This window comes from Salvelinus sp. IW2-2015, linkage group LG27, assembly GCF_002910315.2.
Source record: "Salvelinus sp. IW2-2015 linkage group LG27, ASM291031v2, whole genome shotgun sequence".
In the NCBI taxonomy this organism is placed as follows: Eukaryota; Metazoa; Chordata; class Actinopteri; order Salmoniformes; family Salmonidae; genus Salvelinus; species Salvelinus sp. IW2-2015.
The window spans coordinates 4309768-4331225 of record NC_036867.1 but is presented as its reverse complement, the minus strand read 5'-3'; the positions used below and the strand labels follow the sequence as shown (position 1 = coordinate 4331225).

Below are 21458 nucleotides of genomic sequence, written 5' to 3'. Positions count from 1 at the left end.
ACTGGTGAATGGGAACTTGAGAGATTCAACATGGATTCAAGAGACTCAATATCGCTAAAATAATCGACATTGCCAGGTTAAGATAGCATAAACACCACCATCACAACGAAATCACAAGTGTGAAATTGCCACTGCTAGCTGAAAGGCCATTGTAAACCAACCCAACAACTCTGAGTTACCCAAGATGTCATAAACCCAACAACTACGTTCCGTCAATATTTAAGGCAACTTACTTTTTAAGTCCCCTCCCGCTGTCGCGCTGCCCCGGGCTCTTGGTGTCGTGGTCGTCATCTTGGAAGTCGTCCTCGTGGTAGTCGTCGTCTTTCTCCGAGCTTCCGCGGCGGTTGCGGATGTGCAGCGGCACGTAGCCGGGCGTGGGGCCGAACACCATCAGGTCGCCCTGGCCCAGGAAACTCTTCTCCCCACTGTAGCAGAAGGCACACAGCTTTTCACTGGGGAAACATGGGAGAAACAGGGGTTAGGAAACAGGTAGTGTGCTGTATATAAAAGTACCATGTACATAAAATGGATATGTAAAATGGATATATGTAGCAGAAAGGCTGTAAAAAAAAAAAACTAAAAAGATATGTCCTCCGAAGAGGGGGGGTGGTGGATAGGTTAATAATAATAATACAAATGTAAAAAACTCAGGGTGGGGGGGTCTACATACCAACATTGGTTTAGAACACCTATAAGACAGTATCGTTTGACAACATCCATACAGAGACCTGCGCAGCCATATTGCTTTCAATCTGATACACTCCCAACATGAGGTAAATGCTGACAGCTACAACAACAAAAATAATCAAAAAAGGTATCAGAGATACAGTAAATATTTCAGATATTTGTTTTGGAAAAACCAGGTTGGTAATGATGTCCCCTGAGAATGCTGCATGTTATTCCAAATCCAAGAAGCCGTCTAACAGAATCCACAAAGCCGTCTAACCGATTGATCGACAGCAACATTTTTGAGTCGGGTATTAAGGGATTGGCTGCTTGTGCATAGTGCTGAACACACACACACACACACTCAGACACTCAGACACTGACAAAGACATGGCCCTAGTAGGCAGTTAGAATAAAAGGGTCATCTCAGATGGATTTCATTTATACTGAACAAATATATAAACGCAACACAATTTCAACGATTTTACAGCTCATATAAGGAAATCAGTCAACTGAAATAAATAAATTATACCGTAATCTATGGATTTCACTGAGAGGGCATAGGCCCACCCACTTGGGAGCCAAGCCCACCCACTTGGGAGCCAGGCCCAGCCAATCAGAATACGTTTTCCCGACAAAAGTGCTTAATTAAAGACAGAAATACTCTTGAGTTTTAATCAGCTGTCTGGTCTCAGACGATGCTGCAGGTGAAGAAGCCAGATGTGGAGGTCATGGGCTGGAGTGGTTACACGTGGTCTGCGGTTGTGAGGCCGTTTGGACGTACGGCCTAATTATCTAAAACGATGTTGGAGATGGCTTATGGTAGAGAAATGAACATTCAATTATCTGGCAACAGCTCTGGTGGACATTCCTGCAGTCAGCATGCCAATTGCACACTCCCTCAAAGCTTGAGACATCTGTGGCGTTGTATTGTATGACAAAACTACACATTTTAGAGTGGTCTTATATTGTCCACAGCTGTTTAATCAGCTTCTTGATATGCCACACCTGTCAGGTGGATGGATTATCTTGGCAAAGGAGAAATGCTCACTAACAGGGATGTAAACACATTTGTGCACAACATTTTTGACTAATAAGCTTTTTATGCGTATGGAACATCTCTGGGATCTTTAATTCCAGCTCATGAAACGAACACTTTACATGTTGCGTTTATATTTTTGTCAGTATAGGTTAACTGTTTAACAGTGTAGAATTCAGTCTTCATTACAGTCACCTATTTATTTATTTTCAGCACCACCATGCAGTTTAATAGTATACCCATCTGAAGTGCTCAGGTACCAAACACACCCAGAGCCTTTTTTTGTCAGCAACTGAAAAGTATGCATGTGAGTACATGCGTGTGTGACTTCCTGCCTCCCTCCACATGTTGCCGGGGCCTCTGTGCTGTACATTAGCGAGAGCACAATCTCTGCTAATTGGGACTAGAAAGAAAAAGCCCACCCCTTTTCCCATTTCTCCCTAACCCCCTCCCTTTACTAATTACAGTAGCAGCCCTGCAGTCTGCAAGCTGCCAGGTTACCGCCGAGGGCCCTGAGACCTCTTTACCCAGCCTGCTTTTCCCCGCTACCCACAATCCCCGGCACTCAATTATTTTTGCTGCTCGTTCCCCTCCCCCCCCACCCGCCTCTCTACCTCCCTCGCTTACCTTCCCTGCACGCTTCCCCCTTCCACGTCCTCTCTCCTCACCGCGGTGGCTCACTCGAGCATACAAGCACACACATCCTCCTCCCTCCCCACCTCCCACCCTCTCCCTGAAAAATACCCTATTTTCTTTGCTTGTTTCTCTCAACACACACACACCCACACGCTACCTCCCTCTCCACTCAGACTCGTTTTATAGGGTGCACAAACACCCATACACACACGCCTTGCAACCCAGCCACTGTTAACCACACACACAGTTCTCACTCGCCGCCGCCTCACACACACCATGTCTGAAACAGTCATTTTCTCGCTCTCTAATGGCTTCTATTTGATAGTCTCTCCTTCTCTGTAGTGTGACCCTCTCCCTCTGTCACACTCTCTGAGAATGGCTAGAATTTCAATCTTACTCTCTCTGTCTCTTATTGGAATCTAATTTTCCTTTTTTCTACCCTGCTCTACCTTATTCTGTCCATCTTGCATCCAGACACCTCTATATCACTTTGTACCCCCCTCTACTCCAACCACACTGCCCCTCCTTACCGGATTTTGGCGTGCTCCAAGGCCGAGGCAGAGGATCCTGCTGAGTCCTCCGACACAGAGCGCTGGAATAGTGGAGAAAGGGGTCTGTCGTCCCTAGGGCTGGGCACAGGGCTGGACAACAGGGGCACGATYACCTCCTCAACATCCAGGACCAGCTCCTTAACTTCTGTGGGTAAAGAGGGGGTAGAGGTTACAATGTTATTCATTGATACACTCCAAGACAGAATGTTTATTGAATTGAACAGACCATTTAGCCAATGGACGGCAGTAGTGTTCACTCCCAAATTATCATAATCCAGTTCAAACTAGCATAATGTTTCTCTTTGGTTACCCCGTTGACGTGTTTCTCTTTGGTAACACCGTTGACATGGGCCACAACACATTCAAAAGAAACCTGGTTTAGTGTCACTTAGGGCTCTTTTAGTCACTGGATGTAAAGGACCACGATGCCTGATCTTTTTGTTGTGACATGAATTGCCAGACTATGCAAACAGAGTTCTTTCAATTAAAACCCATTGTCTATGCAAAACTAACCGCTCACCTGCCAGTCATCGTTCAGCACAACTGGCACCCTGGGTTATTCATTAGGCACCAAACAGAGGAAAACCAGCTAAGAAATGCTTATTTTTGTTCGGTTGCAAAACGTTTTAAAAAATGTTCCATTGCAAGACCTAATGAACACGACCTTGTTTTCTCCAGCAAACAAACAATATAAACTTTCTTCGCGCAAATGTTACTAAAAGCAACAGTGAGATTGTATGGTTTTAGTGAATGCTTTGAGCTCCGGCAACCCTTTCAGGATGAGAAAGACTGAAATCCAGTCAATTCATCTCAAAATCACCGCCTGAAATAGTCACAACAACATGTCTGGGCAAAAGGAGATGACGTGACCTTTAAAGCGACAAAAAAATAAAAAATTCTCGCTCGCTGAAGAGTTGCCCACACAGCAGTTCAGAGACAATGTCAGACCAAAATGGTTAGAATTGTGTTTTTTCGAAACTATCGTTTCGAAACTTTACGTCAATGGGACAGACAGGCAAATAACATTWATCAACAATGCCTACCACTGTTGGCGTGTATGGTCAGCATATTTGCTTGCTTTCTGCCTGGCAACATTCAATACCTTAGCTATAGTAAGTACACTTCCATTTTGATTATTCATTTTCAATAGGGTAAGATGGGGCTGAAGCCCTGAAAAAATTGTCAGGGCTCGACATTCAGGGCTGCCTGCCAGCCAGGGGAGTTTCTGGAAACCCTCCGGGCCAGTCAATCATTCAAATCAGTGGCCCACTTTAGGCTAGAGAAAAAAAATATTGTAGCAATGCTATTAATCTAGGTTATATGGCTGTGATAAAAATCTAAAAAACTGACGAATTGCCCAAGTTATTACTTCGATGTGTAGATTATTTATCACATGCCTGCCGTAGACGTAAATAGTTTGAGCGGAAATATCACCTACCGGGCAGCAAGAGTGTGCAGCTCTCAAACAGCTGGTTGTTACATGGATTGGCTCATATAAGAATGACAATGGTTGGGGTAGGAAAGCGGTATGAAATATGTTCCAAGTCATGATATCTACCAGTAAATGCTAAGACAAGAATGGGTATGCAAACCAAGTATATAAAAAATTAGGTCCGATGTCTTAGTTGAATATTTGTGATGCGCAATTCAGTCCTCATGCGCTAGCATGATGAAACAGTTATTTCCAAAGGCTTTCACAAAAAATATATGCTAAGTACTAAGATGGCACCGAAGGGCTAGCTGCCGTTTTATGGGCTCATAACCAACTGTGCTATTTTGTTAGTTTTTTCGCATTATTTTGTAACTTATTTTGTACATAATGTTGCTCCTACCGTCTCTAAAGACCGAAAAGAGCTTCTGGACATCAAAACTGCGATTACTCACCTTTAACTGGACAAATAATTTTTCTTTAATGAGTCGGACAAGAGGGATATACTCCAGACACCCGAACAGGCACTCATCGCCGTCATTAGCAGGACAAAGAGACGGAGGTTTCGCGCAAGGAGATCGGGGTGCCTTGTGAGGATCCAGTAACAAGCGGCTAATCTGCCTTTGCCATCGGTACTATTGGCCAACATATAATCGCTGGAAAATAAAGTGGACGAACTACAAGCACGTATATCCTACCAACGGGACATTAAGAACTYTAATATCTTATGTTTCACCAAGTCGAGGCTGAACGACAACATGAAAAACATACAGCTGGAGAGTTAAACAGTATAGGCAGGATAGAACAGCAGCCTCTGTTAAGACAAGGGGTGGCGGTCTATGTATATTTGTAAACAACTGGTGCACGGTATCTAAGGAAGTCTTGAGGTTTTGCTCACCTAAYGTAGAGTATCTCATGATAAGGTGTAGACCACACTATCTACAGTAGCTTGCGAAAGTATTCATCCCCCTTGGCATTTTTCCTATTTTATTGCCTTACAACCCGGAATTAAAATGTAATTTTTGGGAGTTTGTATCATTGGATTTACACAACATGCCTACCACTTTGAAGATGAAAAATATTTTCTCTTGTGAAACAAACAAGAAATGACAAAAAAACTGAAAACTTGAGCGTGCAAAACTATTCACCCCCCAAAGTCAATACTTTGTAGAGCCACCTTTTGCAGCATTTACAGCTGCATGTCTCTTGGGGTATGTCTCTATAAGCTTGGCACATCTAGCCACTGGGATTGTTGCCCATTCGTCAAGGCAAAAACTGCTCCAGCTCCTTCAAGTTGGATGGGTTCGGCAGGTGTACAGCAATCTTAAAGTCATACCAAAGATTCTCAATTMGATTGAGGTCCGGGCTTTGACTAGGCCATTCCAAGACATTTAAATGTTTCCCCTTAAATCACTCGAGTGTTGCTTTTGTAGCATGCTTAGGGTCATTGTCCTGCTGGAAGGTGAACCTCAGTCCCAGTCTCAAATCTCTAGAAGACTAAAACAGGTTTCCCTCAAGAATGTCCCTGTATTTAGCGTCATCCTTCAATTCTGACCAGTTTCCCAGTCCCTGCCGAAGAAAAACATCCCCACAGCATGATGCTGCCACCACCATGCTTCACTGTGGGGATGGTGTTTGCTTATTTCTTTCTTTTAGCAATGGCTTTTTTCTGGTAACTCTCCCGTAAAGCCCAGCTCTGTGGAGTGTACAGCTTAAAGTGGTCCTATGGACAGATACTCCAATCTCCGCTGTGGAGCTTTGCAGTTCCTCCAGGGTTATCTTTGGTCTCTGTGTTGCCTCTCCAGTTAATGCCCTCCTTGCCTGGTCCGTGAGTTTTAGTGGGTGGCCCTCTCTTGGCAGGTTCGTTGTGGTGCCATATTCTTTCAATTTTTTATAGATTTAAATGAGGCTCCGTGGGATGTTCAAAGTTTTATATTTTTTATAACTCAACCCTGATCTGTACTTCTCCACAACTTTGTCCCTGGCCTGTTTGGAGAGCTCCTTGGTCTTCATGGAGCCACTTGCTTAGTGGTGTTGCAGACTCTGGTGCCTTTCGGGAACTGGTATATTCAGTCGTGGCCGGTCTTGAGAATGACACAAATATTAATTTCCACAAAGTTTGCTGCTTCAGTGTCTTTAGATATTTTTGTTAGATGTTACTATGGAATACTGAAGTATAATTACAAGCATTCCATAAGTGTCAAAGGCTTTTATTGACCATTACATGAAGTTGATGCAAAGAGTCAATATTTGCAGTGTTGACCCTTCTTTTTCAAGATCTCTGCAATCCACCCTGGCATGCTGTCAATTCACTTCTGGGCCACATCCTGACTGATGGCAGCCCATTCTTGCATAATCAATGCTTGGAGTTTGTCAGAATTTGTGGGTTTTTGTTTGTCCACCCACCTCTTGAGGATTGACCACAAGTTCTCAATGGGATTAAGGTCTGGGGAGTTCCGTGGCCATGGACCCAAAATATACATGTTTTGTTCCCCGAGCCACTTAGTTATCACTTTTGCCTTATGGCAAGGTGCTCCATCATGCTGGAAAAGGCATTGTTCGTCACCAAACTTCCTGGATGGCTGGGAGGAGTTGCTCTCGGAGGATGTGTTGGTACCATTCTTTATTCATGGCTGTGTTCTTAGGCAAAAGTGTGAGTGAGCCCACTCCCTTGGCTGAGAAYCAACCCCACACATGAATGGTCTCAGGATGCTTTACTGTTGGCATGACACAGGACTGATGGTAGCGCTCACCTTGTCTTCTCCGGACAAGCTTTTTTCCGGATGTCCCAAACAATCGGAAAGGGGATTCATCAGAGAAAATGACTTTACCCCAGTCCTCAGCAGTCCAATCCCTGTACCTTTTGCAGAATATCAGCCTTGTCCTGATGTTTTTCCTGGAGAGAAGTGGCTTCTTTGCTGCCCTTCTTGACACCAGGCCATCCTCCAAAAGTCTTCGCCTCACTGTGCGTACAGATGCACTCACACCTACCTGCTGCTAATCCTGAGCAAGCTCTGTACTGGTGGTGCCCCGACCCCACAGCTGAATCAACTTTAGGACACGGTCCTGGTTCTTGCTGGACRTTCTTGGGCGCCCTGAAGCCTTCTTCACAACAATTGAACCGCTCTCCTTGAAGTTCTTGATGATCCGATAAATGGTTGATTTAGGTGCAATCTTACTGGCAGCAATATCCTTGCCTGTGAAACCATTTTTGTGCAAAGCAATGATGACGGCACAGGTTTCCTTGCAGGTAACCATGGTTGACAGAGGAAGAACAATGATTCCAAGCAACAACCTCCTTTTGAAGCTTTCAGTCTGTTATTCGAACTCAATCAGCATGACAGAGTGATCTCCAGCCTTGTCCTCATCAACACTCACACCTGTGTTAATGAGCGAATCACTGACATGATGTCAGCTGGTCCTTTTGTGGCAGGGCTAAAATACAGTGGAAAGGTTTTTTGTGGATTCAGTTCATTTGCATGGAAAAGAGGGACTTTGCAATTAATTGCAATTCATCTGATCACTCTTCATAACATTCTGGAGTATATGCAAATTGCCATCATACAAACTGAGGTAGCAGACTTTGTGAACATTTATTTTTGTGTCATTCAAAACTTTTGGCCACGACTGTATTGTTGAAGTCGGAAGTTTACATACACTTAGGTTGGAGTCATTAAAATTCATTTTTCAACCACTCCACAAATTTCTTGTTAAACTATGGTTTTGGCAAGTCGGTTCYGACATCTACTTGGTGCATGACAAGTAATTTTTCCAACAATTGTTTACAGATTATTTCAGTGTATCGCAATTCCAGTGGGTCAGAAGTTTACATACACTAAGTTAACAGTGCCTTCAACCTCTCTTGGGCACGTGAGACGTTAGCGTCCCACCTCTTCAACAGCCAGTGAAACTGCTGGGCTCCAAATTCAAATACAGAAATACTCAATATAAAAATTCAGAAAACAAAACATATTTTACATAGGTTTAAAGATGAACTTCTTGTGAATCCAACCACGGTATCAGATTTTAAAAATGCTTTACGGCGAAAGCATACCTTACGATTATTTGAGAACATAGCCCAGCAGACAAATCATTACAAACAGCAACCAGCCAAGTAGAACAGTTACACAAGTCAGAAATAGAGATAAAATTAATCCCTTACCTTTGATGATCTTCATATGGTTGCACTCAGCAGACATTCATTTACTCATTAATTCATTTACTCCAAATTGTATCCGTAAAGTTCATAGAAACATGTCAAACGATGTTRATATTCAATCCTCAGGTTGTTTTTAGCCTAAATAATCGATAATATTTCAACCGGACAATAACGTCGTCAATATAAAAGGTAAACAAGAAAGGCACTCTCTCGGTCTCGCGCATGAAAAAGCTCTGTGACACTTTAGGGTCCACTCATTCAGACTGCTATTACTTCCTCATTTTTCAGAATACAAGCCTGAAACAATTTCTAAAGACTGTTGACATCTAGTGGAAGGCATCGGAACTGCAATTTGAGTCCTAAGTCAATGGATACTGTAATGGCATTGAATGGAAAACTACAAAACCTTTGACCCAAGTTAAACAATTTAAAAGGCAATGCTACCAAATACTAATTGAGTGTATGTAACCTTCTGACCCACTGGGAATGTGATGAAAGAAATAAAAGCTGAAATAAAATCACTTCACTATTATTCTGACATTTCACATTCTTAAAATAAAGTGGTGATCCTAACGGACCTAAGACAGGGAATTTTTATTAGGATTAAATGTCAAGAATTGTGAAAAACTGAGTTTAAATGTATTTGGCTAAGGTGTATGTAATCTTCGGACATCAACTGTATATACTGAGAACATGTGACAGATCATGTGACACTTAAATTAAGTCCACCTGGGTGCAATCTAACTAATTATATGACTTCTGAAGGTAATTGGTTGCACCAAATCTTATTTAGGGGCTTCATAGCAAAGGGGGTGAGTACATATGCACGCACTACTTTTCAGTTTTTTACATTTTTTGAAAATCTCTCTTCACCAATTTGGAATATTTTGTCCATTACATGAATTTCAATTAAAAATCAATTTAAATTACAGGTTGTAATGCAACAAAATAGGAAGAACACCAAGGGGGATGAATACTTTTGCAAGGCACTGTACCTAGAGAGTTTGCATCTATATTCTTTGTAGCTGTCTATTTACCTACACATACCGATGTTGGCACAAAGACCGTACTCAATGAGCTGTATACGGCCATAAGCAAAGAGGAAAATGCTCAAAGAGGCGGCGCACCTAGTGGCCGGGGACTTTAATTCAGGGAAACTTAAATCCAGCAAGATAAATGTGCAAACAGAGGGGAGAAGAAAAAAAATATTTAAACTCTAGGGCACCTTTACTCCACACACAGAGGCGCGTACAAAGCTCTCCCTCACCCTCCATTTGGCAAATCTGACCATAACTCTATCCTCCTGATTCCTGCTTACAAGCAAAAATTAAAGCACAAAGCACCAGTGACCCTGTCAACAACACAAAAAAAAAAAAGTGGTGAGATGAAGCAGATGCTAAGCTACAGGACTGTTTTGCTAGCACAGAATGGAACATGTTCAGGGATTATTCTGATGGAATTGAGGAATACACCCTTTTAAGCTGCTGCTACTCTGCTATTATCCATGCATAGTCACTTTACTTCTACCTACATGTACATATTACTTCAATTACCTCGACTAAACGTTTCCCCCGCACCGGTACCCCCTGTATATAGCCTCACTATTGTTATTTTACCACTGCTCCATTATTTGTTTTATTTCTTTTAGTTTTTTTTCTTAAAACTGCATTATTGGTTAAGGGCTTGTAAGTAAGCATTTCACTGTAAGGTCTACACCGGTAGTATTCGGCGCATGTGACAAATACAATTTGATTTGAAAGTAGGCCGCCCTGGTAGAATGATGAATGGTATCCATTGACTGGGCATATGTTTGGCAAACAACAACAAAAACGCTAGCCAACTGTACCTTGCTAGTTGCCCAATTGAATTACATTTATTTTTGACCTCTAACGTAATCTCCTGATGTGGTGTAAAAATTGTTGTGGACTTAGAATATCTAATTTAAAGAATTATGATTTGGGGTGAAAACCTAAAAAACAAAAACAAAAGAACGGAATTTGGCCCCCAAAAAAGACAGATTTTATAGGGCCCGATAACTGTAACCTGCTAATTGTAAAAACAATCCCTTACAATATCACCCTTTTTACATTGATTGTTTGAACCTTTGTGCAATGTAAATATGATATTGTCAAGGTACAATGTAATAATTTGTGGATGGAGGGTAAATTATTATTATAGACTACTTGCTCAGTGAAAGAAATATTCCGCTATTGAAATTTTGCACATCATCTGCTTTCCTGTGAGATCTTGGCCCAGGCCAATATTTTTTTCCCCATTTGGGCCAGTAGATTTCAGTTGGCAGTGGCCCGGTGTGCCAGTGGCAAATTTACTGTAATATCAAGCTCTGGTACGGTATCCACAACCCTCAGTCAGGAATTCACAAAACATTCATAAATCACTCGCTCCACCTTTTGCTCCGCTGTGACACTTGAAAAAACACACACACCAGTCTAAAGTTTGGACAGACCTACTCATTCAAGGGTATTGTATTTGTACAATTTCCTACATTGTAGGATAATAGTGAAGACATCAAAACTATGAAATAACACATATGGAATCATGTAGTAACTGAAAAATTGTTAAACTAATCAAAATAGATTTTAGATTCTTCAAAGTAGCCACCCCTTGCCTTGATGACAGCTTTGCACACTCTTGGCATTCTCTCATCCAGCTTCATGAGGTAGTCACGTGGAATGCATTTCAATTAACAGGTGTGCCTTGTTCAAAGTTACATTTGTGGAATTATTTCCTTTTTTAAGTTGTGTTGTGACAAGGTAGGGGTGGTATACAGAAGATAGCCCTATTTGGTAAATAGGTAGCATTCTGCATAAATAAGACGGAATAAAAACAAGACAGCATTAAAATATAMGCCTAAACATACAGGCCAATATTGTGGGAAAGGGAGACAACTCAGTGTGGTACAAGTAGAACAGGGACCTCATGCCCTTTTGACACGGCCTCAGCCTAAATTACTTTCAGTTTAAGTCTTTGTGGGGGCAGGGGGGGCTAGGAAAATCCCACGACAAAAGCCCGGAGAGGCCTCGAAGTGTAATTAATAGCCAGGAAATTAATCTTCGGCAAGCAGCTTTTGTGGAGGGGGAGGATAAAAAGCTGTCACGTGTCTCGTGGACATGATTGAGTCGTTCAAAGACTGGGTGCCTTGAACCTTAAGCCACCCTTGTTGGAAGGGGGTAGGGGTGTGTGTGTGTGTGTGTGTGTGTGTGTGTGTGTGTGTGTGTGGTGTGTGTGTGTGTGTGTGTGTGTGTGTGTGTGTTGGGGGAGAAGGGCACGTTAGGTCACTTTTTGGAAGTGGAACAGATCAAGTGATGCTAATGATGTTTGCTGGTGTGATCGTCTTCGAGGGCCCTAGGGAACAAGTACAATGAGGGCGGGACAGGCCACAGAGCCTTGGGTGGCCCAAGATTAGGTAAGCGGTTGGCTAAATTTAGCCCCAGGCTTTGACATGATCTCATTCTGCATTGGGGAAAACTAGGTGAATCTCATTGAATAGTAGTGATTGTGGAAAAATATATACAGTTACATATCGGGATATTATTTGACGATATATCGTATTGACAATATCGCAATATTTTTGCGCTAGTTGGCTGTATTTTTCCTTCATAGCTTGTTCTCCATCATCTTTTTAAATAGTGAGCCAATTTGTTTTCAGCACTTTAATTTCCATGACCGATCAAAACTTCTCATGGCTCTGTCTCTCTGCAGCAGAAATATGGTGACGTCAAATCAAAATAAAATCACAGTAACGAATCGCAATACATATTGTATTGTCATAATATCATGAGGTCCCGGGAAATTCACCAGCCCTAATGACTAGGCATGGGTCTCAATACCAATTCATTTCTTCCTCCCCTATCAATCCTTACCATAAACYACTGTCTAGAAGTGGTCTGAGTGGAGAGGGGGAAACTGAAAACTAGCTGTTATAGGCAGAGAGGTTTGGAAGTGTATATTATTGCTCTATTAATGCATTTACCGCCTGGTGATCTTACCAGGCAAGCTGAAACTCCACCATGCAAAACCTGCTGATTAGAAGGTCCTCAGTAAAATGTATTTTCAACCAGCAACTATCAGGAAATGACACTGATCAAATGTTTTCACACTTTTAAAAAGTGTTAGTTTCATCAACTGTTGTACAATACGATACAAAACAGAAATGTGACTGCCCTGGGCATTTAAACCTAATGATCATGGAGGAGAGGACCTAAGGAAAGGAAACCGCTTTACACTTTTGAGAGGCCCCCTGTGACAGCAGCACAAATGCAGTTAAAATTACTTGGACTTCATTTCTCTTTCTGTTGCATTTGCCAAGCTTGTGAAGCCATTTTTACAGGTCATCAAAATGCCAGCAGCGAAAAGCAAAGCCTCACTACACAGCTAACAATATTAGACCATCCTCTGGCACTCGATTTGCATAATGCATTATTCGAATGGCAGCTTGTTTTCCAAGGACCATCTACCTTAATGAAGCCGCATCCACAGACATATCGGGTCAGAAATGTTTGGGGATGTGCACGGTGGGCAGGCGGGGCCCCCGTGGACAGCAGCTGCAGATGGCTTTGTAAACATCCCATAACAAACCAGAAACTAAGCCTACATTTTGGATCTGCAGACATACAAGTATGAACTTGCCTTTAGTGATCTACCTTTTAGCAAAGGATACCTCATGGGGGGGAAATGGTAGATACCCTTGAAGTAGTCTGTATTGAGAGCTCGCGATCACGCAACAGCTCTAAAGAACTAAGGCTTATTGATAAAAGAAGCATTTGATAAAAGGATAAAATCTCCCCCCGAATACCAACACCCGACTATCAGCGATGGCAGCCTAAACAACCACAAAAATATGAAAACAACGGCATGCAAATATTTAGAAAGAGGAACACGCATGAAGGCACACACACACAAATAAAAACAAACACACACAAACTCATATAGTAAACTATGAAAGCGCACATTGATATAGGCATGTACAGGTAGCTGCCTAAATAAAGGAAACACCAACATAAAGTGTCTTAATAGGGTGTTGGGCACCACGAGCCAGAACAGCTTCAATGCACCTTGACATAGATTCTACAAGTGTCCTCTACTGGGGGAGTGGATGCGAAACCATTTTTTCACGAGAAATTCCATTATTTGGTGTTTTGCTGATGGTGGAGGAAAATGCTGTCTTAGGCGTCACTTCATAAATCTCACGCAAGTGTTTAATTGGGTTCAAATATGGCGATTGAGACGGCCATGGCATATGGTTTACAACGTTTTCATTCTCATCAAACCATTTAGTAACGGGGCCTCCAGAGTGGCACAGCGGTCTAAGGCACAGCATCGCAGTGCTTGAGGCGTCACTAGAGATCCGGGTTCAATCCCGGGCTGACTAGTCTCCCTGTTCCTGCCACTGAAAAACATCCCCACAGCATGATGCTGCAACCACCATGCTTCACTGTAGGGATGGTGCCAGGTTTCCTCCAGACATGATGCTTAGCATTCAGGCCAAAGGTGTCAATCTTGGTTTCATCACACCAGAGAATCTTGTTCCTCATGGTCAGAGTCCTTCAGGTGCCTTATGGCAAACTCCAAGCGGGCTGTCATGTGCCTTTTACTGAGGAGTGGCTTCCGTCTGGCCATTACCATAAAGGCCTGATTGGTGGAGAGGGTTGTCCTTCTGGAAGGTTCTCCCATCTACACAGAGGAACTCTGACCAACGCCCTTCTCCCCTAATTGCTCAGTTTGGCCGGGAYYCCAGCTCTAGGAGTCTTGGTTGTTCTAAACTTCTTCCATTTAAGAATGATGGAGGCCACTGTGTTCTTGGGGACCTTCAATCCTGCAGCCATTTTTTGGTACCCTTCCTCAGATCTGTGCCTCAATCCTGTCTCGGAGCTCTACAGACAATTCCGGCAACCTCAATGCTTGGTGTTTGCTCTGACTTGCACGGTCAACTGTGGGAACTTATATAAACAGATGAGTGATTGAATGGCACCATAGGAGATGGCTGCCCTTTTACAGACTCCCAACCAATTGCGCTAAAATCCCAGTCATTTGCTAGAAGAGACAGAGATATCAGGGATGTAGGTCGGGGTGTCTTGTAAGAATCCGACGGAGAGTGGCTTACCCGCCTCTACCATCAGTCCTATTCGACAATGTGCAATCATTGGATAATAAAATGGATGAGCTCCGATCAAGACCAACCTACCAACGGGACATTAAAAACTAATATCTTATGTTTCACGAGTCGTGGCTGAACGAAGACATGGAAAACATACAGCTGGCTGGGTTTTCCGTGCATTGGCAAGATAGAACAGCTGCCTTCTGTAACACAAGGGGTGGCGGTCAGTGTCTACATTTGTAAAAAACAGCTGGTGCATGAAATCTAAGGAAGTCTCAAGGTTTTGATTGTCTGATGTGAGTAAGACCTTTAAAACAGGTCAACATTCACAAGGCCGCAGGGCCAGTATCTCATGATAAGCTGTAGACCACACTATTTACCAAGAGAGCTTATCTATATTTTTTTCATAGCTGTCAATTTACCAGCACTAAGACGGCACTCAATGAGCTGTATAAAGCCATAAGAAAAAAGGTAAATGCTCATGCAGAGGCGGCGCTCCTAGTTTCCCGGGGACTTTAATGCAGGGAAACTTTGATCCACTTTATCTAATTTGTTACATGTGCAACCAGAGGGGAAAATAACTCGACCACCTTCACTCCACACAGAGACGAGTACYAAAGCTCTCCCTCCAATTGGCAAATCTGACCATAACTCTATCCTCCCGATTCCTGCTTACAAGCACAAACTAAAACAGGAAGTACCAGTGACTCGCTCAATAAGAAAGTGGTCAGATGACGCAGATGCTAAGCTACAGGACTGTTTTGCTAGCATAGACTGGAGAATGTTCTGGGATTCTTTTCGATGGAATTGAGGAGTACACCACATCAGTCACCGGGTTCATCAATAAGTGCTTTGATGACGTCGTCCCCACAGTGACCGTACGTACATACCCCAACCAGAAGCAATGGATTACAGGCAACATCCGCACTGAGCTAAAGGCTAGAGCTGTCACTTTCAAGAAGCATGACTCTAACCCGGACGCAAATAAGAAATCCCGCTATGCCCCCAGACAAACCATCAAACAGGCAAAGCATCAATAAAGGACTAAGATCGAATTGTACTACACCAGCTCCAACGCTCCTCGGATGTGGCAGGGCTTGCAAACTATTACAGACTAAAGGGAAGAACAGCCAAGAGCTGCCCAGTGACACAAGCCTACCAGACGAGCTAAATTACTTCTATTCTCGCTTCGAGGCAAGCAACACTGAAGCATGCATGAGAGCAGCAGCTGTTCCAGATGACTGTGTGATCACGCTCTCCGTAGCCGATGTGAGTTAGACCTTTAAAAACAGGTCAACATTCACAAGGCCGCAGAGCCAGATGGATTACCAAGACGTGTACTCCAAGCATGCGCTGACCAACTGGCAACTGTCTTCACTGACATTTTCAACCTCTCCCTGACCAAGTTTGTAATACCAACATGTTTCAAGCAGACCAGCATAGTCCCTGTGCCCAAGAACACCAAGGTAACCTGCCATAATGACAATCGACCCGTATCACTCACGTCTGTAGCCATGAAGTGCTTTGAAAGGCTGGTCATGGCTCACAACACCATTTTCCCAGAAACTCTACTCACACTCCAATTTGCATACCGCACCCAACAGATCCACAGATGAAGCAATCTCTATTGCACTCCACACTGCCCTTTCCCACCTGGACAAAAGGAACATCTATGTGAGAACGCTATTGATTGACTACAGCTCAGCATTCAACACCATAGTGCCCTCAAAGCTCATCACTAAGCTAAGGATCCTGGGACTAAACACCTCCCTCTGCAACTGGATCCTGGACTTCCTGACGGGCCGCCCCCCAGGTGGTAAGGGTAGGTAACAACACATCTGTTAAACTGATAATCAACACTGGGGCCCCTCAAGAGTGCGTGCCCAGTCCCCTCCTGTTCACTCATGACTGCATGGCCAAGCACGACTCCAACACCATCATTAAGTTTGCCAATGACAACAGTGGTAGGCCTGATCACCGACAGGACAGCCTATAGGGAGGTCAGAGACCTGGCAGTGTGGTGCCAGAATAACAACCTGTCCCTCAAAGTGATCAAGACAAAGGAGCTGAACTTTGGACTACAGGAAAAGGAGGCCCGAGCACGCCCCCATTCTCATCAACGGGGCTGTAGTGGAGCATGTTGAGAGCTTCAAGTTCCTTGGTGTCAACATCACCAACAAACTTTCATCAACCAAACACACCAAGACAATCATAAAGAGTGCACGACAACACCTATTCCCCCTCAGGTGGACTGAAAAGATATGGCATGGGTCCTCAGATCCTCAAAAAGGTTCTACAGCTGCACCATTGAGAGCATCCTGACTGGTTGCATCACTGCCTGGTATGGTAACTGCTCAGCCTCCAACCACAAGGCGCTACAGAGGGTAGTGCATACGGCCAGTACATCACTGGGGTTAAGCTGCCTGCTACCACACGGTAAGCGGTACCGGAGCACCAAGTCTAGTTCCAAAAGGCTTCTTAACCTCTCTTGGGCACGTGAGACGTTAGCGTCCCACCTCTTCAACAGCCAGTGAAACTGCTGGGCGCCAAATTCAAATACAGAAATATTCATTATAAAAATTCAGAAAACAAAACATATTTTACATAGGTTTAAAGATTAACTTTTTGTGAATCCAACCACGGTGTCAGATTTWAAAAAAATGCTTTACGGCGAAAGCATACATTACGATTATTTGAGAACATAGCCCACTAGACAAATCATTACAAACAGTAACCAGCCAAGTAGAACTCAATAAATGTTCCTTTTGTTCGATAAAGTCTCTTTATACCCAAAAAACCTCCGTTTTGTTTGCGCGTTTTCTTCAGTAATCCACAGGCTCAAACGCAGTCAAAACAGGAAGACAAAAAATCCAAATTGTATCCGTAAAGTTCATAGAAACATTGGATACCAACAGTCAATGGATACTGTAATGGCATTGAATAGAAAACTACAAAACCAACAACAAAAAAACWACTTCCTGAATGGATTTCTCACAGGTTTTCAGTTTTGTTATACTCAGACACTATTTTAACAGTTTTGTAAACTTTAGAGTGTTTTCTATCCAAATCTACCAGTTATATGCATATCATATCTTCTGGGCCCGAGAAGCAGGCAGTTTAATTTGGGCATGCATTTCATCCAAAATTCTGAATGCTGCCCCCTACCCTAGAGAAGTTAACAGCTTCAGACCCCCAAGCCATACTCCTGAACAGCTAATCAAATACACCCCCCCCCCCCATTTTTACACTGCTGCTACTCTGTGTATTATCTATGCATAGTCACTTTATTTCTCCCTTCATGTACATAATACCTCAATTACCTCGACTAACTGGCGACCACGCACATTGACTCTGTACCGGTACCCCTTGTATATAGCCTCGCAACTGTTATTTTATTGTTGCTCTTTAATTATGTTATGTTTTTACTTCAGATTATTTTAGTAAATACTTTAACACTTATTTTTCTTAAACCTGCATTGTTGGTTAACTTATTATGGCTGCAGGGGCAGTATTGAGTAGCTTGGATGAAAGGTGCCCAGAGTAAACGGCCTGCTCCTCAGTCATAGTGGCTAATATATGCATAGTATTATTAGTATTGGATAGAAAACACTCTGAAGTTTCTAAAACTGTTTGAATTATGTCTGAGTATAACAGAACTCATATGGCTGGCAAAAACCTGAGAAGTTCCACTTCCTGTTTGGATTTTTTCTGAGGTTGCTAGATTTTCAACCAAGCTCCCAATGAAATTACAGTGAGATATGGAGGAGTTTTCACTTTCTACGGCTTCCACTGGATGCCAACAGTCAATAGAACTTTGTCTGATGACTCTAATGTGAAGGGGGGCCGAAGGAGACAGGAATGATTCACCACTGCCATGAGGTGACCACGCATTGAACACGCGCGTTCACGTGAAAGGCAGCTCCGTTCCATCGCTCAACTGAAGTCAATGTAATTCTCCGGTTGGAACGTTATTCAAGATGTATGTTAACAACATTCTAAAGATTGATTCAATACATCTTTTGACATGTTTCTACTGACTGTTACGGAACTTTTGGACATTTTGTCACGTTTTAGTGAACGCGCTTTGTGACTTTGGAATTGTTTACCAAACGTGCTAACCAAAGTAGCTAATTGGACATAAATAACGGACATTATCGAACAAATCAAGCATTTATTGTGATCCTGGGATTCCTGGGAGTGCATTCTGATGAAGATCCTCATAGGTAAGGAAACATTTATCATGTATTTTCTGGTTTCTGTTGACCCCAACATGGCGGCTAATTTGGCTATTGTTCTGAGCTCCGTCTCAGATTATTGCATGGTTTGCTTTCTCCGTAAAGTTTTTGGGAAATCTGACACAGCGGTTGCATTAAGGAGAGGTATATCTATAATTCCATGTGTATAACTTGTATTATCATCTACATTTATGATGAGTATTTCTGTTGAAACGATGTGGCTACGCACTATCACTGGATGTTTTTGGAACTAGTGAATGTAACGCGCCAATGTAAACTCCGATTTTTTTATATAAATATTAACTTTATCAAACAAAACATGCATGTATTGTGTAACATGAAGTCCTATGAGTGTCATCTGATGAAGATCATAGTGATTAATTTTAGCTCTATTTCTGCTTTTTGTGACTGCTATCTTTCGCTGGAAAAATGGCTGTGCTTATTGTGGTTTGGTGTGACCTAACAATCGTTTGTAGTGCTTTCGCTGAAAAGCATATTTGAAATCGGACACTTGGTGGGATTAACAACAAGATTACCTTTAAAATGGTATAAGACAAATCTATGTCTGAGGAATTTTAATTATGAGATTTCTGTTGTTTTGAATTTGGCGCCCTGCACTTTCAATGGCTGTTGTCATATCATCCCGTTACCGGGATTGCAACCATAAGAAGTTATTAAGGGCTTGTAAGTTAGCATTTCACTGTAAAGTAGGTCTACACCTGTTGTATTCGGCGCATGTGACAAATAAAAAATGTATTTGGTGTGCCTTTCCAAAATATGTCCAATCAATTGAACTTACCACAGGTGGACTCCAATCAAGTTGTAGAAACATCTCAAGGATGGTCAATGGAAACAGAATGCACTGGAGCTCAATTTCGAGTCTCATAGCAAGGGGTCTGACTACTTATGTCAATAAGGTATATTTTATAAATGTGCAAAAATGTCTTAAAACCTGTTTTCACTTTGCCATCGTGGGGTATTGTGTGTATACTGATAAGGGGAAGAAAGTATTTTATCCATTTTAAAATAAAGCTGTAACGTAACTAAATGTGGGAAAAGTCAAGGGATCTGAATACTTTCCGAATTCATTGTATACACAAACAAACACATTTCCATAACGACCAAGACAGTCAGCTCACCCATCTCCTGCATGTTCTGGGCTTCAGTGGTCTCCGTCCCGTCCATGCTGTCCTCATCCTCAGCCTGGGACTGGCCTCTGCTACGACCCCTGAAAACACACAGGGAAAGAAAAGCTGTCATTGATCTGATCTGCCTTTCAGGCTCTGCTCAAGGTAGTCCTGCATCAGGTTGGATACTCACAGTACCCACCGGGTGAGCAGCAATACATTTTTTTAAATAAAATTCAACCTGTGGGCCGGCTCGCAGTTCAGAACAATTCCATTGCGGGTCGGAAACATTTAAATTCAAGATAATACACTTTTTAAAAACCCAGGAGCTTGTTGTGATGCAAATTCTACTCTGTGAGTGGCGATGCAGACATAAGGCTACCAACCATGCACAAAGTGAAAATAAAAAMATTTCATTCTTAATTTATGGCATGGTTTTCTTCTATCCAAATGTTGAATAGACATGCAGACAAATTCATGAATGCACGACAGGGAAGTAGTAATAATAGATGTGTTTTGATGTCGGGTATCGGGTGGGGCTCGGTATTACTGTTGCTGGTGTGGCTCCAGAAAAACAGACCCATGCAGAACTTTAGCTCAAGGAGGAACAGCATTGTCATTCAGGTCTGTAGGATGAACAGTAAGAACAGCCTGCTGCTCTGTGGTGTGAGGAACAGTGACAGAGAATAACTGCCTGTAAGGTCAGTGGTGTGAGGAACAGTGACAGAGAAAAACTGCCTGTAAGGTCAGTGANGTGGTGTGAGGAACAGTGACAGAGAAAAACTGCCTGTAAGGTCAGTGATGTGAGGAACAGTGACAGAGAAAAACTGCCTGTAAGGTCTGTGGTGTGAGGAACAGTGACAGAGAANAACTGCCTGTAAGGTCTGTGATGTGAGGAACAGTGACAGAGAAGAACTGCCTGTAAGGTCAGTGATGCAGAGGAAGTGCCTAAGGAGCAACCCAACTGTCCATTAATTTATCCTTTATTTAACTAGGCAAGTCAGTCAAGAACAAATTCTTATTTACAATGACGGCCTACCCCGGCCAAACCCGGCAGACGCTGGGCCAATTATGCGCCGCCCTATGAGACTCCCAATCAGGGACGTTTGTTATACAGCCTGGAATTGAACTAAGGTCTGTAGTGACGCCTCTAGTACTGAGATGCAGTGCCTTAGACCGCTGCTCCACTCGGTAGCCATTAAACAGACACTTGTTGACAAATGTATCTCAAAATTGGACTTGAGCGAAAGCTACCATTCCAGTAACATTGGTTAGTGTGACGGACCAAGATCAGTTTCTCTTCACTTCTCTCTGGAGGTCTGAGCAGTGCAGTCCACAGCTCATCACTTCCCCTCTGTATTAACCAACGCTGTCAACACCGGTGTTGTAGACTCACACAAAGCAGTCAATGGGACCCACCGCTCCACCCGCAGTTACAGCTCAGCTGCTCATCACCATGGTGACGGTCACATTTCTTACCATCGAAGCCCGAGCTGCA

General features: G+C 42.9%; 1 protein-coding gene across 1 annotated transcript in view; it reads right to left on the bottom strand.

Moving 5' to 3' along the window:
* The window catches only part of kmt2ca (lysine (K)-specific methyltransferase 2Ca), a 233193-nt gene that overhangs the window by 174083 nt on the left and 37652 nt on the right, over positions 1–21458 (bottom strand). The window contains 3 exon segments of the mRNA XM_070435637.1: positions 234–452; positions 2872–3037; positions 19973–20061. Coding sequence (XP_070291738.1) covers positions 234–452; positions 2872–3037; positions 19973–20061 — 474 coding nt within the window.